We start from the raw sequence: 12,385 nt of genomic DNA on the forward strand, positions 1-12,385 counted from the left end.
ATACAATTCATAAGACAAACAGCTTCAGCAAGCTGCAGTGTTAACACAGAACTGGTCAAAATGAAATAAAGTAAAAATGAAAGAACTTAGTGAAAAGTAATTGTTTCTTCTTCCCAACACCTGAAGTATTTCTTAACCTACACAAATTTAAAATAATTAGCATTTAAGGAGTTTTGATAACACATTACCTATGAGCAAATAGTAATAGAGCGAACTCTTCATTCAATAAAAGGCAAAATACTTGCACCTCCATGTCTTAATCATACATTCAAGCAATGATTGTTTACATGCATGAATTTAGTATGTAAATGTTCATCAAAACAAGGAAAAAGTCCCTTTTGAAAACTTATCTTTTTGGTTATGAAAGACACTTTCTTCAAAGATGTTTGTCTAATCCAAAAGCGACTTTTATTTTCTACAGGTTTTTTAATCCATTCCCTGAGATTACAGTTAATGGTATTCCGACATGATGCCTTTCTTGTACCCTATAAACGCTGGCATCACTTGTATTATACACCTTGAGGGATTCAGAGTTGCTGGAGATACTTTCCTCATCAGTTCCATTATAAATGCCTGTTTTAGCTCTTAATTTGAGAATTGTCCATCTGGCTGCAAACTCCAATAATTTGTCATGTATGCCTCATTTCAATCAACTCCTTTTTCTTAACACTAACTTTTTTCCCCACCTCAATCCCTACCCTTGGTATCATCACCAAAACTTTTTTAGCCATAAACCGGGGCATACTTACAGCCTTCTTGCTCCAAACCTGTGATGCTTGTTTTTCAAAATCTATTTTTGTCCCTATCACGAATGGACAAATATACTGACTTTTATCTCAGTGACAAGCAGCACTAACTACTGCTGTTTCTAGATTATTGGGTTTTTTTGTAGATAATAAACTCACCCCACTTTGTGTTAGCTACTCTCCTTTGTATCATAGAATCACAGAATGGTTTGGTTGGAAGGGACCTTAAAGCCCATCCAGTTCCAACCCCCCTGCTGTGGGCAGGTACACCTTCCACCAGACCAGGTTGCTCAAAGCCCCATCCAACCTGGCCTTGAACGCTACCAGGGATGGGGCATCCACAGCTTCTCTGGGCAACCTGGTCCAGGGCCTCACCACTCTCACCATGATGAGTTTCTTCCTTATATCTAGTCTAAATCTTCCCTCTTCCAGTTTAAAGCCATTGCCCCTTGTCCTGTCACTACATGCCCTTGTAAAAAGTCCATCCCCAGCATCTGATTAATGATTGTAGCTACTTTCTCATTGTTCTACAAATAAGCAAAAATGATTTTTTGTGTGGTGTTTTTTTTGATTGGAGTGATGTAGGTGGTTTTTCATGCAAAGTTTAATTACAACTCTGAAAATAAGTTTGCTTTACACTATTAGGAAAGACCATATGAAAAAGCTTGAAGATTTTCTGTTTCCAATTTCCTTATGAGATACTATACTTAGTAACTCCACTTTTTCAGAGTCTAATAATCTGCCTTCCACCTTTTAGTTACATAAATTCTTTCATTTAAGATTCTTCATAAGAAACACAGACGAGTTTATTCTTCAGTATTTGTCAAGACTATATCCGAGAATAATGTCTTAATTTGCCATCATCTGAGCAAAAGCACTTATTAGATTAAAAGCAAATGTAGCTATGTACATAGCTCTAAGTGAAATAAGCATGTTTATTAGTGTGAAGGTTAAAGAAGTATTTTCACATTAACAACCTCTATATGTACCAAGGCTATTCATAATTTATTAGGTACTTAGCAAAGAGTTTGTTTTTTTAATCTCATCAAAACTTAAGGCAAGCTATCAAGCTATGCAGAAGTACTAGATATAGAATTAATCTTAAAGGCATTTTTAAGATTGGCTTCAAGAAAGACTAAACTGATGTTCAATTCCAAACCTGTGCAAAAGGTGTCACGTGCCAAAAGCAAAGGGCAACTGGATTCTAAAGGCTAACTGATCTTATCGTAAGTCCCTATCATACCTTGTTCAGATAATAAGAAATAATCTAGGGACTGTTTTGACATTTTTCTGTATTATATATGGATTATATTTTTCTATATCTATAACTTTAAAGAAAACACAAAGTAGGCTTAAATTATTTGCATTAGTACATATATTTGTTGCTATAAAAAAAACCCCTAGAGTATATATTCCTGATTAAATATAAAAGCATCTGGGTTTGGGCCTACAAACTATGTATGAAGGAACCCAAATGATTATAGTGCTGCTAGTTGTGCAATATACAAATTCAGCTGAGAGTGCTTCTCTTCTTTTAGCACATGCCCTTACAATTACTGTCTGCAATTCAGTTTTCATTCAATCCATCACTAAATCAAGAGAGACAGACCTACAGCATTTGGAATGGAATAGGATCAAGTCACTGGTTTTGACTTCTAGGTCTCAAATGTATTTCTGTCACCAAGAACAATCCCAACCCCCCCCCCCCAAACAACAACGCACAGACAGCTTTTTTTGCAATTACAAAGCAGTGAGTTGTCTAAGATACTTATATTCCTTGTCAAATAACTTAAAATGTAAATATTTTACATATATTTGGACATATAGTTTCAACTCTTTTCTTTGGCAATACCTATAAATTCCTTTTTTGAGCGCCTATCCATGGAGTAGCAGTAAGGTCAGTTGGAAGATAAAAGCTACCTCTCTTGAAGCCAGTAAAACAGAATAGCAATCAAAACTGAGTCATACACTTGTCAAACATTGCTTTAAGTACTCCTAAATGGCAACTATTCACAAGAAGCAAAAATAGAACCAAATCCTAACAACACTGTGCTACTAGACAGGTTTGTACAATACATCCAAGATTAGTTCAGACTATCAAACCGATTAGTAGAAGGTACAGTAAACCTGCAAGCAATAATTAAACATACCTGAAGGAGTCCTCACATTACAAATTTTTTAACACAATATTTGAGTACTGAGAATGTTAGACCTGTATCCGTATTCAAACAGATACACTTCACTAACTCAGCAGTGACAAGTCAGAATTAGGTAACCAAGTAGTCAAGTATATACAATCCAATTCCATTTGTTGCTTAAAAGTTAAGTTGTGATATCAGTACTAGATTATACAGAAGCTTTTTTTTTTTTTTGCTATTTAATACACGTGGTTTTAGCAAAACAGGTATCAGTACCAGAAACAGGTAAAACTCCAAGCATTACCCTGCAATTACAACCTCAAATTTGTCACAGCAGCAGGATGACACAAGATATGATCAGAAATAGCGTGGCCAGCAGGACTAGGGAAGTGATCATCCCTTTGTACTCTGCGCTGGTGAGGCCACACCTTGAATACTGTGTCCAGTTTTGGGCCCCTCACTACAAGAAGGACATTGAGCTGCTGGAGCGTGTCCAGAGAAGAGCAACAAAGCTGGTGAAGGGCCTGGAGAAAAAGCCTTATGAGGAGCAGCTGAGGGATCTGGGGTTGTTTAGTCTGGAGAAGAGGAGGCTGAGGGGAGACCTGATTGCCCTCTACAACTACCTGAAAGGAGGGTGTAGCAAGGCGGGGGTTGGTCTCTTCTCCCTGGTAACTAGCAATAGGACAGGAGGAAACGGTCTCAAGTTGTGCCAGGGGAGGTTCAGGCTGGACATTAGAAAGAACTTCTTCACTGTAAGAGTTGTTAAGCATTGGAATGGGCTCCCCAGGGAGGTGGTGGAGTCATCATCCCTGGAGGTGTTCAACAAACGTTTAGATGTGGCACTTCAAGACATGGTTTAGTGGGTTTAGCAGGCATGGTGGCATCGGGTATACAGTTGGACTTGATGATCTTTGAGGTCTCCTCCAACCATCATGATTCTATGATCTTGTGTACACTGAGGTGTTGTCAATTTAAGTACAGAAAACTATACTCATAATTGACAAATAATCTATTCTATAATATTTCATTTTACATAAATTATTTTGGAGACGATTATTCTGCAAATTGTCACACACAGGTGAGTAAAAGTGAACTTGCAACTCAAAACGCTCTCTCAAGAGTCAGCTTGTACAGTGACACTGAATTTGAAGACCCTGATTTTACATACTGATCATACCCTTAACAGATTAACCCATGACCACCTACCAAAACACCTGCACTGTTATTCTTCCACACTATTACAATTGAATGAGTTTTCACTGACATGTACTGACGACCTTTGCGAATTAGCACCTATTGTCTGTGAACATTCATAACCTTCTCAATTACAAATGATGAAAACAAATTTAAAAAGCATCCCAATCAGGTAATTATGAGGGCAAAATAGAGTATTATCCAAAAACATTACCAAGTAAACTAAAACTCTGTGCAAGTGCATTAAAATAAGCCACAGTCATCTAAAAATATAACTAACTTATGTAGCAAGTACAAGACAATGATTTTGGAGTAAACAAGTTGCCTGTATACTAAAAATGTCTTTAAAATGTAGCTTCTTAATTTCAAAGAAATTCTAGGTCTTACACAATTGACCTATTTGCATTGTCTATTTCAGACACTAAATATTTTCTTTAGTAATTGAAACTCATAAGTTTCAGATACTGAAACAGTAAAATCAAGATGACATTCAGTGCAACAATTTAAAAAAAACACCAACAAATAAGTGCAACATTGGGCTGCTGGGGGAAATACTATTTATTATGCATTTAAATACAAATTTGAAATGTGTTGTGGACACATCTGCAGGGTTACAGGTAAAAAATAATGTACAAAGTTGTGTTCTGCATCTCTCAAGACTGACACTTAAAAAAAAAACCTTCACAAAATACCAAGAGTTCATCTTTGTACAAACAGCAAAGATAATAACGCATACCACTTTTTGCTTGGCAGATTATCTTTGTTCCCTCCCTGCATAAAGTACCTAAAGTTTGTAAACAGTCTTTAAAAGTGTTAACAGCTTTAAGGAATGTGTAATCACAGTTCATATAGATTTGTCCCGCAATGAATTATAATGCTACACAGTAGTTTCGTGTTTCCATAACCCAGTTCTAATATTACCAGTACTGTCCGCAGCGAGCAAGGGTCCATCCTGTCCACTGCTTTTAAGGGGTCCATTCTGAATGGCTAAATTTAAGCCATAAGATTTTTGTTGGTTTTCAAGTTCAACCGCTATTGGTTTCCTTAGAATATCTTTTTTGTTGTTGGTAGCTATTGTTTTTTCAGTATTTCTGCTACTTTTTGGAAGTGTACTGCAAGCATCGCTGCTATCTTGTTGGGACTGGTTATACTGACGTTCTCTATATGCCAAATAGGCTCTTCGGCTCCTTGAATGCCCTTCGCTGTTGCTTTGTCGACTTTTAGGTAAGCCATTTTGCACACTTCCTTCTACACTTGTGGGAACATCATATGCATATTCCCTCAATACTGCAAGCCTGCTAGCACGATGTCCCTTGCTTCTGTTCTTATGATGACGACTTGGGTGTCCGTTTGTCCGAAACTGTACCTCTAAGGGAGCTACATGCATTTTGATATCATTATCCACTGAATGTTCAGTGAGACTGTTATCAAGTTGAGGACCTGTGTTCAATGGCAGAGAAGTAGGGTGGCACTGAGCTGCTGCAGCTTGTAAGTTAGTTAGTTTACAACCTTGAGAAGAATTTTTTAGGCTTGATGCACTTTTATTTGTGCATGAAGATTCTGCGCTACTGTTGGTGCACTTCGGGGCCTCTCCATTGGTTCCACTGGAACTGGAGGGCTGCACATTTACTTGCACTGAATATGTACTCCTTCCAGGGCAGCAAGTTGTTATCCAAGCATGCCTGACATCCTCCCTGTTAATGCAATGGTGCACTATAAGAAAGGCACTGAGGCTTAAACATGTTGCCCCAAAAAACCAGCTGAAGATCAGGTCCATGGGATAATACAGAGAAACTGACAGAGCTCCAAAGATCCACAGAGCAACATACAAAAGCAAAGTAAGGCCCACTCCCAGCAGCTGTGCTTGAAAACTGTGCTCATTCTCCAAAGCAGATGTAGAAACTAGTGACACCGACAGTGAATCTTGATGAGCCAGTTCTCCATGTTCATTGGTGGCCAGCCGCTGCTGTTCCTCAACGGGTTCCTTAAGTTCATATTTACGTTCAGGGTGACGTTTCAGTTGTATGAATATACTGAGAAAATACATACAGTTTATGAAAATTATAAAGCTAGCTGGTCCATAAAATGCTCCTAAGCTAGGTTCCCAAGTCATCCAGCAACTGGAAAAGAAACAAACCAAAGAATCAAAATTAACGTCTTCTCACAAGACACTTACGCTTTATCAGTTCATCATGATACTTTGAAATTATCTTGGCTGTGTTACATTGTCTGGAAGAATCAGAATTAATTGCAACAAGTACTTAGAAAAGCAAACCCATGAAATCTCATACCAGAGCTCTCAGTTATATGGTACTTACTAAGGAGCATTAGGTCTGCTGCCGTAATTTCGGATGTTAGCTGCTGCTGTTATTCCACAAACTATGATAGGGATCCCTCCACCAATAAGGTAGAACCTAAAAAGTAAAGCCAGTATATCAGTGGCTGCTTAATGGCAATGGATTATATTCAGTCACCAGGAAGGAAATGAGAGCTTTCCAGGATTCTGGAAATATGCACATTCTTTAAGAAAATAAATAGGGTGAATCAGGTTTGGGCTTTGGGAATATCAATTTTTTCTAAGTCTTTCTCACTACAATTTTTTTCCTCCTGTTGTAAGCCACCTCTGTCTCACAGCTGCTCACTTCCCCTGCAGGCACGGAACAGAGGTATACATGGTTAGAAGGAAGATGCAAAAGCTGGCAGTCAAAAGTTGTAAACTGCTGGAAGAGAATATGAAAACTTGGAAGGAAAATAGTAAGTGATATGTCTCTTGTCCCAGAGATGAACTTGCCTAATATTATGGACATTATGTTCAGAAGATCAGCAATAAGAACTCTTGTTACTTGGCTTTTTTTGGGTGGAGGGGTTTAGGGGGTGGGGGTGGGGGTGTTTTTATTTCTGTATTTTTAATGGACTCTGTAATCTCAGGGTATATACCTCCTACTTCCCTGTGGTGGTGTTAATGAAAACTGCTTGCCTTCACAAAGACGAGGGCACATGCTGTTGGAGCATCTAACTTTTCATTTCAGTTTCTATGAATTCACATTGAATTCCTTAGTGGCAGATCAATAATTACTGAAAATCATTCCAATTAATGGCACTCTGTCCTGCATGTTATGCTAAGCTAGTCCAAATTCAGATCAGAATACGCTGTGAAAACTACTACTGTGACATACGGATGGGTAGTTTGTTTTGTCAACAGGAAATACCTATTCTGATGGTCCTGGACCTCTCCACTGTATTTCAGATTATTCACAAGAAGTTACTGCTGTCTCACTTGAGACACAAAACAGTGTAAAATAACTTGTCTTTCTTGGAAGTCTAGGTACACTAAATATATTACTTAGTTGCTGAATCTTACAAAGATCAAATTCTGTCATTGGTTTATTCTGCAGCAATCAGGAGCTGGCCAGATGAAACAGATCTTTGTGGCAGATTTTGCTCTACTTATCTTTCACTACAAATTACTAAATCAGTGCCTCAAAGATGCACCACTACTCAAACATTAACAGATAGGTGAAGCTGTTTCTACACAAATTGTTAATGTTAATTGTTCTACAGTAAATTGTTACTGGTGGGAGAGTAAAGCAACATGGATTGTTTGCAGCCATAGCTCAGTTTGCTGTATTGAAGGAACATGTTTATAGCTGGCTTTGAACCATACCAAGATAGCAAGTACCAACACAAAAAAAAAGCGCACACTCATGTGTGGCTGTGTCTAAGTCTTGAGCAATTTCTAAGAGTCCAAATTACAAATCAAAAATATCATGCAACAAAGAGCTGTGTGAACAGCACAGTAACTAAAACACATATACAAAGCATGCTAGAGGAGACGCAGTAATACTGGGGCAGAATGCTGTACAAGCTAAAACTTTTCCTTAAGTTAGATCAAAAAGAGATAAACAAATCTAGTGACATGGGTACACAAGAGGTGCTATGATGGCAAGACAAAACCCCCATCCATAAATAGTTAAATGTTGTGTTTCTAAGTAGAACACTCACCCAGTCTTTGTATTATAGTCATACAAATATTTGTATTTATTTAAAATAAAATTACAAAACACAAATATTTGTATTTTTATTTTATTTCATGCTTTACATTAAGTATCTTGTTATTAAGATCTTCAGCAAGGTTCTTTGTAAAGCAGTTCTTTTATGTAAACAAAATTGAAACTGTTGCCTTTTGTCTTGTTTGGAGTCTGCTGAACAAAATTCCACTTCTGCACCCAAATTTCATTTCCTTCTTGTGATTGGCAGCTGAGGACCTCAGTTATTTTTACACTCTCTTGGTTGGCACGGCAATGCAATATACTTGGCATAAAGTTTTTTTACAGTTAAGAAATTCCAACCAGTGCCAAGTGTTGCACTACCTTCTGAACATGGCTACTGTGAGTCACAGCAAATCTCCCCTCTAATGTCTATAGAGGCTCTCTGAAGAACACCAGATCCATTTCAAAGTCTTTTTCCACCTTGTTCATGGCCTGTGACAAAGTCCCATTAACACACTGAATTAATATTATCGTCACCAACAAAATTGTCTTACATGCAATCAATTTCCCAAAAATAAAGAATAAAGCTTATCTATGCTAGAGGGGAAGGAAGCTTAATGGGTATGAAGTCCATGCTCAGAAAATAGCTACGGGACCTGAGGATCAGCATAAGTATCATATCTACCTATCATCTGCAAGGTGGACTTCTTTAAACCCAAAGAATACAAAGCAGAATAATTTACATATGGCAAATAAGGAGAAAAACGTGTACCTACATACATTTATCAGGGCTTTTTTTTTTTTTTCTGTTCCAAAAGACCCTTAGTAATTCTGAAAAGGCATATGGAAAGGCAATATAAACCAGCATGGAGGCAAACACAGAATCAGTTGGTTTGTCTCTCTAAATTCAAGAAACAGAGGGCCTGATAACAGTAGGTAAACAGTTCCAAACAAGCAAGAAACTCTTGCACAAAACTCTTTGCCCTATGCCACTACACGCAGTTTTGTTTTGAACATAAGTTTAAAAGACAACTGAATGGAAAAAAAAAAAAGTCCTTCTATGGCTGTTCCATGCAAACACATCACACATTTATCTGACTGAGGAAATCTCTGATCTGCAAGAAGCTGGAAGTTGATAAAATCTGAAAAATATGAAGCATGTTTGCTCTGTTCAGCCACTTGTCTCTAGAGTTGCTGCCCTTGTCACAGATGTGGTGTCCAGATCTGAAACGGTATGTACATGTTTATGTCCATGAAGAGCTGAGTCTGTGCGGCTGCTAATTTTACTGTAACGTTTTCCAAAGCAAGAACTCCATAACAAATAATAAGGGATGGAAAAAAAACCCACAAAACACCATCACCAAAAACAAGAACAAATAAAAAAATCATAACAGATGTTAAAAAGGCTACTCATTACCCTGCTGGAAGGCACACAGTGGTGATGGGCATGATATCCTACAGTGAATATAAGAGATTTACTTCTTAAAAGAAAAATAATAAAAGTCAAGGAAAGTAAAGACAGCACTTAAGTGGTATAAATATTAACCTTCTACGTTCTAACTTATCAATTAAATATTTCTATATGCTTGTATATAGTACTGCAAATTTTAGGTGGTGATATTCAGAAAGCAATTCAGATTTTCTGCAGTCTCTGTACTTTAAAATCAAGTTTTCTAAATATTTGCCTATAACTAATCAAAGTTAATCAACTTCTGCCACCTTGTGGAGAATTTCAGCTTCGCAGTTTTTAATTAATACCCAGAGGCTCAGTAAGCTACATGAACAAAGTATGTTAATGTTTTCTATTAAAAATATTTCACAGGGTGAATTTCACAGATAATTGGTTTGTCCCATTTCAGTGAGTTCAGAAATAAAAATTCTAAGAGGAATGCTTCACAAAGAACACTATTTTCACTTGATAATGAGTGATACCTATTTTTCAAATTATTTGTGAGCAATCTTTGGAAAACATACTGCAATTTAAGTAAATAAAATTTAGTATTTGTTAATTGTGTGATAACAGTTCTCCATATTCTTTCTTCAATGCTAATTTAATGGGAAGCATTGCTATCTAAAGTCCTAATCAAAGCCCCAGTGGTGATGATGAACCACTACCAGTTTTTTAATTTACAAATCAGGAACACAACACTGCAACAGTCATATGTTAAGACCAATCGTCCTTCACCTCATCCTCCTTAACGTAACGCTGAGGAACAGAAAAATCTAGAAGGGACTTTACAGACCTGGAAAGAAAATCTTCTACGAAAGGCATTTGCAAAATAAAAAAGTAGTGACCTGTTACATTTTCTGGTCAGAATATAAGCATAGCGACCTGGGAAATAATGCATTGGCAGAAACAAACAATAGGCTCACCTGAGCATTGGTCTGGGTGGAGGAGGTGGCTCATCAGGATCTTGACATCTTTTTGCTTTTTTGGTTACTTGTTTGTAAATATTACGAGATGTCACTCCCAGCCACAGTACTGTCGCAAGAGTGGAATAATGGAGAATTATTCCAACCTTAAAAATAAAAATAAAAATTAACTCCTAAACATTTCCTTTCTACCAAGTTAAAAAATTACTCATTTAACATGCAACTCGCATAAAGCCTGAATTTTCAAAAGCTCAGTTCAAAAGAATTAAAAACCCTCTTGTTTTACTATGACTGTTCTAAATGCCAAGTTATTGTGGTTTTCAAAAAAGTAAAATATGTTATGTAAACCCATCTTTGTGTCAGTTAAGTCTGGAAAGGCTACAGAGGTGCAGTTGCCTCCAGTGAAAGGAAAATTTAGTAACGCAGGAAGAACTTTGCTGGCCAACATTTTTAAGATTACATATTAATCATACACTTTAGGAAACTCTGTATTTTACAAAACAGTTAACTTTAAAATACCTTGGGTTACAGATATTATTCGAACTAAAACAAGTAATGGAACAGCAAGCTAATGATACTGTGGTAACTACGTAGCAGGCAGCAAAATACAGACAGCCACCACTCAGCAGCGATTTTAACATAATGCAAAAAAAAAAGTATCATACTTTAGATATTTAACCAATTCAAACATTAATGTAAAGTCAGCCTCACAGACAGGGCACTACTGTTAAGCAAACAGTTGTCTGTCAGATCCTTTTGCATCTGCATTATTTTATAAATTGAACATTGTTTTCTTAAAAGAAGTTCCAGGAATTTCCAAGTCCTTGGGGTTTTGTCAAGGAAAGGCACAATCTGGTCATCCTGTATTTTCTTACTTATCAACCAATGCTGAGATGATGTGACTGCAAAAAGTAGGTTTCGTATACCCCTTAAATGACAGCACACATACATGGAAGATGTGATGCTTCAGTTTCTGTTAAGATGACTGGAGGTGGAATTTTTGCAAGTTTCAATCACCAGTAAAAGCACATCTCTTAAACAACCCATCCATATCACAGAATTTCTCTTGGAGGATTACGGTCTCCAAGAAGGCAAGAAAATAAAATTACAGTTTGTCAAACTATTTCATCATCTCCATAAATATTTATATATGTGTGTGCACATGCATATGCATGCACACAGACTAGTATTCTCTTTATATTTGTAGGAGAAAGATCAGGGACATATTTTATTGCAACACTTTGAACCGTCAACCTAATAACTACTGTAAATTCAAACAAAAAGCATTATGGAATATTATGGTGAGGGATTAGAAACTTTCATGAATCACTGGACAGAAAAAAGAAGACATTAAAAAAATTTCACTGATACCATTCCAAAGTGACAACTGTTATAATACTGAGACACTGCAATTGAATTAGAGATGGCCAAATTTTAGAACAACAAATCGTTATAAAAGAGGAATCTCAATACAGCTAGTGAAGTTTGTTTAGAGAAAGCATAAGTCTTTGGCTTGAAACACCTCCCTCTCCCTCCCTTTAGGTTATACTGAGCAAATGGAAATAAATATTTTAATACCTGTGGAAATCAGTTTTCACATGATCTGTAAAGGCCACATACAGACCTATAAAATACTTTCATAATAACTAAGTCTCAAAAATAAAAATAACAGGTAAAACTTATTTTTTTGTGACATTTTGGGCAAAAAAATTCTGTTGTACTTCTGAAATACTTTTCCAGTTTTCAATTAAACTAGTTTTATCTTCATGGCTGGATGAAAATACAAGAGAAATCTTTAAGGTAAAAAAATAAATAAATTGATTTTTTGTTTAAATTTTACATTCTAATCAAAATGCCTGTACAGTACTACTGTTCTGTAGGAGGCGGGGGGGGGTGGTGGTGGTGGTATACATAGGAGTATGAAACTGGTAACTAATTTTTATAA

General features: G+C 36.7%; 1 protein-coding gene across 1 annotated transcript in view; it reads right to left on the bottom strand.

Moving 5' to 3' along the window:
* Positions 1-4,618: 4,618 nt before the first annotated feature.
* Positions 4,619-12,385, bottom strand: part of GPR125 (G protein-coupled receptor 125) — a 43,825-nt gene continuing 36,058 nt past the window's right edge. The window contains exons 17-19 of the mRNA XM_009699501.1: positions 10,441-10,586; positions 6,397-6,492; positions 4,619-6,198 (exon numbers count right to left, since the gene is read on the bottom strand). Coding sequence (XP_009697803.1) covers positions 4,956-6,198; positions 6,397-6,492; positions 10,441-10,586 — 1,485 coding nt within the window. The 3' untranslated portion in view covers positions 4,619-4,955. The remainder of the gene's footprint in view (positions 6,199-6,396; positions 6,493-10,440; positions 10,587-12,385) is intronic.

This window comes from Cariama cristata, unplaced genomic scaffold (assembly GCF_000690535.1).
Source record: "Cariama cristata isolate BGI_N322 unplaced genomic scaffold, ASM69053v1 scaffold8704, whole genome shotgun sequence".
In the NCBI taxonomy this organism is placed as follows: Eukaryota; Metazoa; Chordata; class Aves; order Cariamiformes; family Cariamidae; genus Cariama; species Cariama cristata.